This window comes from Meleagris gallopavo, chromosome 12 (assembly GCF_000146605.3).
Source record: "Meleagris gallopavo isolate NT-WF06-2002-E0010 breed Aviagen turkey brand Nicholas breeding stock chromosome 12, Turkey_5.1, whole genome shotgun sequence".
NCBI classification, from domain to species: domain Eukaryota; kingdom Metazoa; phylum Chordata; class Aves; order Galliformes; family Phasianidae; genus Meleagris; species Meleagris gallopavo.
This window is the reverse complement of record NC_015022.2, coordinates 12,170,285-12,173,494: the sequence shown is the minus strand read 5'-3', so window position 1 is coordinate 12,173,494 and position 3,210 is coordinate 12,170,285. Positions and strand designations below refer to the sequence as shown.

At 54.4% G+C, this 3,210-nt stretch overlaps 1 protein-coding gene across 1 annotated transcript in view; it reads right to left on the bottom strand.

Moving 5' to 3' along the window:
- POLG (DNA polymerase gamma, catalytic subunit) overlaps window positions 1-2,928 on the bottom strand; it is a 21,796-nt gene extending 18,868 nt beyond the window's left edge. The window contains exon 1 of the mRNA XM_019619284.2: window positions 2,894-2,928. Within this exon, the coding sequence (XP_019474829.2) occupies window positions 2,894-2,928 (35 nt within the window). The remainder of the gene's footprint in view (window positions 1-2,893) is intronic.
- Between the last annotated feature and the right edge of the window lie 282 nt (window positions 2,929-3,210).

The window sequence follows — 3,210 nt, the reverse complement described above, 5'->3', positions numbered from 1 at the left end:
AAAAAAAGAAAAAAAAAAAAAAGGGAAACGAAAGAAGGAAAAAAAAAAAGCAATTGGCAAATCTGCATTCCGTTCCCATGGCGACACAAAGCACCGCGCTCTCCGCCGAGCCGCCCCGGCACGTTTTTGCAGCCGGTGTGGGGTGAACACCCCCGGTTGGGGTTGGGGTCCCTGGGTGTCCCATGGGTCACTTTTAGGGTACGGCCGCAGCCCCTCGCCCGGTGCCCGCGGGGACGATCCCTGCGCCCTCGGGGGCCGTGAGAGCACCGGGGCGGGGTGGATGCAGAAGGAGCCGTTCCCACCGCCTTCCCGGGGCTGTTCGCTGCCCCCGCGGTGCGGGAGAGGAGCGAGATGGGCAGGATGCTGCCGCGCTCCTTCTGCTTGCACGTATGGGTGCGGGTGCCCGGCCATGTCCTTTTGGCAGAGAGGAGTGGGCAGCATCGGGGCCTGAGCCCGCACCCATCTGGGTGCAAGAGTGTGAAAAGTGGAAGCTCCGTGCACCCCGGGGGCTCTGCACCATCCCCAGCGCAGGGCCGGCACCGGCTGCCGCAGAGACCCTTTCCAGGGCCAAAGCACCGCCGTAACCCCATCAGGAGAAAGGATCTCAGCCTGAATTCGGCTGTACCGTGGGAAAGCAAAGTTCCGAGGAGCACTGTTAATAGAGATTCTAATGAGGAGTCATTGGAGAAATTAAAAAGGGGCAGAGAGAGACGGCGGCGGCAGCGCTAATTCCGCAGGAAACCTCCCAGGGAAAGGCAGCGCAGGCGGGAGCGCTGGGAAGCATGAAGGCCTGGAATTAGACTATCATTTAGAAAGCGTTACTAATCTGAAGTTACAGCGGTAATTCCGTGATTTGCTGGGTCCCACACGCAGCGCCAGAATTAAAGATACGGATTTTGGAGAAATGTAACTCAACGGCGGCTCCGCGGCTCGGCGAGCGCCGAATGAATCATTCATTCCAAAGGCAGCGAAAGACGTGTCATTAGGAGCCGACCTCCTTCTCTCCATCTGGAATATACGTGCTCCGTGCAACCCCAGAAATTGTGGAAGGGATCGGAGGTGGGAGGAAGGAACGCAACCCTTTCGCTCCTCCATTACGTTGGTTATTTATAAGAAATAATTTTCCAATTATTTTGCGCAATGTTGTGTTTGGTGCTCTGTTCCTCTATTTATTTATTTTCCCTCCTGTGTGATAGCACCGAGTCAGGTGCGGTGGAGATGCTTTAAAACTGGAGCGAACAAAGCGAGCAAGGTGCTTGATGAATGCATTTATTCCGGAGTAATGATTTGATGGGGGATGGAAGAAAGAAACATTCAAACTCCTAATGAATGTAATTCAGGGGGAAGCGTTGGAGCGGTGGTGGAGGAGAGCTGCGTGCTGGAGTGCTGCTGCATGGCACAGCCCAGGAGGGAGTTCTGTCCTCGGCTTTTGTAGTGGCAAAAGGTGAACATTTAAAAAGAAAATCCAAGGAAAAAAAAGTAATATATATATATATATACACACATATAATAAATGTGTTTGTGTGTGTGTATATAAATACAGAGATATAATTTATGAAATAAAATGGAAGTGTGGTGATCAGGGTGTGCACATGAACTCCTACAAAGGACGAGGCGAGCTCTGTCGCCTTGCTGTTGGACCAGGTGCTCAGACAGCACCTTCAGCTCCCCAACTTTCCCTCTCCAAAGCCGTCTGCTCTCAGCTGACTGTTTGGGTGTTTTGCAGGTTGTAGGGCTGGTCCACGTATCCCAGACCCGTTCCCCCAAAGCAGGCTTCAGGCAGGGATGGAGCACTTTGCCCTTTATGTTCTGGGCAAGAGGAGCTGTGGTCACATTTTTGCTGCGGTTTCATTCTTCATTTTCACCCTGGGAGCTGGCAGTGAGGGTGCACCCATCTTCACTACAGTGCCCGCCTTGCAGCCCTGTGCCAATTCTCCGCTTTCTGCCTTCTGATGGGCCTCTGACCCACCTCCTTTGGGCATGGAACAGGTTTTGGTGAGTGGGTCCACACCTGAAGCATCTCAGCAGCATGCTGCTGCTTGGCCCTGCGCCCTGGTGGTGTCGGTGTCCTTCCTTCCTTCCTCCCAAATCCAGAAGGACGGTGCCTGCTGGTGTCCCCATCACTTGTGGGGCGGTGTGACGCTGCAGGCAGGGAGCAGAGCTTGGCTCCCAGGTCCCTCCTGCTGCTGGTGGCAGCCCCTTTGCAGAGGCACAGGGTGTGGTGAGGGTGGGGTGATGTCTCCGAGGCCGGGTGTGATGTCTTTGTTCTTCAGCAGTGCTGGTGGTGGGCAGATGGAGACAGGGATGTAAGGATCCTCGGGGGTAAGTGGAAAATGCCATTAGGGGATCAGTGCCATAGGGCATCGCGTGTTCAAACTCTTTTATTTATTTCTCTTCTCCAAAACTTCTCCCCAAGCAGCGGGATAGGCTCATGGATTTGTACCCAGTGCCCAACCCGTGTGGCTCTGAGTGGGTGGGGATGGGGCTGCCCGGTGCCTGCTGCTCCAACAAGCTGCGCTGAATGGAGGCAGGGCCGCTTGGTTATGGATGAGATCCCATCAATGGGCATTTTTGTGGAATTGCCTGGCGATGGTTGGTGTGGAGCTGGAGGCCTGGCTCCATCGGTCCTTTTGTCTCCGTGATTCATCGCGTGCTGCCTTCACTCACCTGCTCCTGTGTCCTGGCTCTGTCCGTGCCATGGGGCTGCACTCAAGGCCCTACCCAGGTCCGCAGCGTACAGCTCCCATCCCCTCAGGGCAGGGCGCTCCGTGAATACCAGGTGCAAATTTGACACTGAGAGCTTTTCAGAGCTGTGAGCACAAAGGTGTTTGCATCTCACATGTGGTGCAGGTGCCACGTATCATTTGGGTGCTTTGTCACCCCAAATTCTCACGAGTTGTTGAGGTTGGTGGTGTGAGATGGGGACATCGCCGCCAGTGTCAGCTTCCCTCTGCCACCCACTCCAGGGTGGTTTGCTGCTTTTTGGCGTTTCTTGCCTCAAAAAACGTTGGCAGAAGCAAGGTGTGCAGGGTGGGGACAGAGCTCTAGGCACCACATCTGTGTTTGTTCATCAGCTCAAGTTGGGTTTAGGGGCGTTTGCCTGCACAGCTCAGAAATCGAGGTAAAAAAAGAAAACGAACTGGGGAGGAAAGCACACAATCTCCGTCAGTTAGCTGTCTCTTGGAAACTCGGTTTGCTGTTCCTATAGAG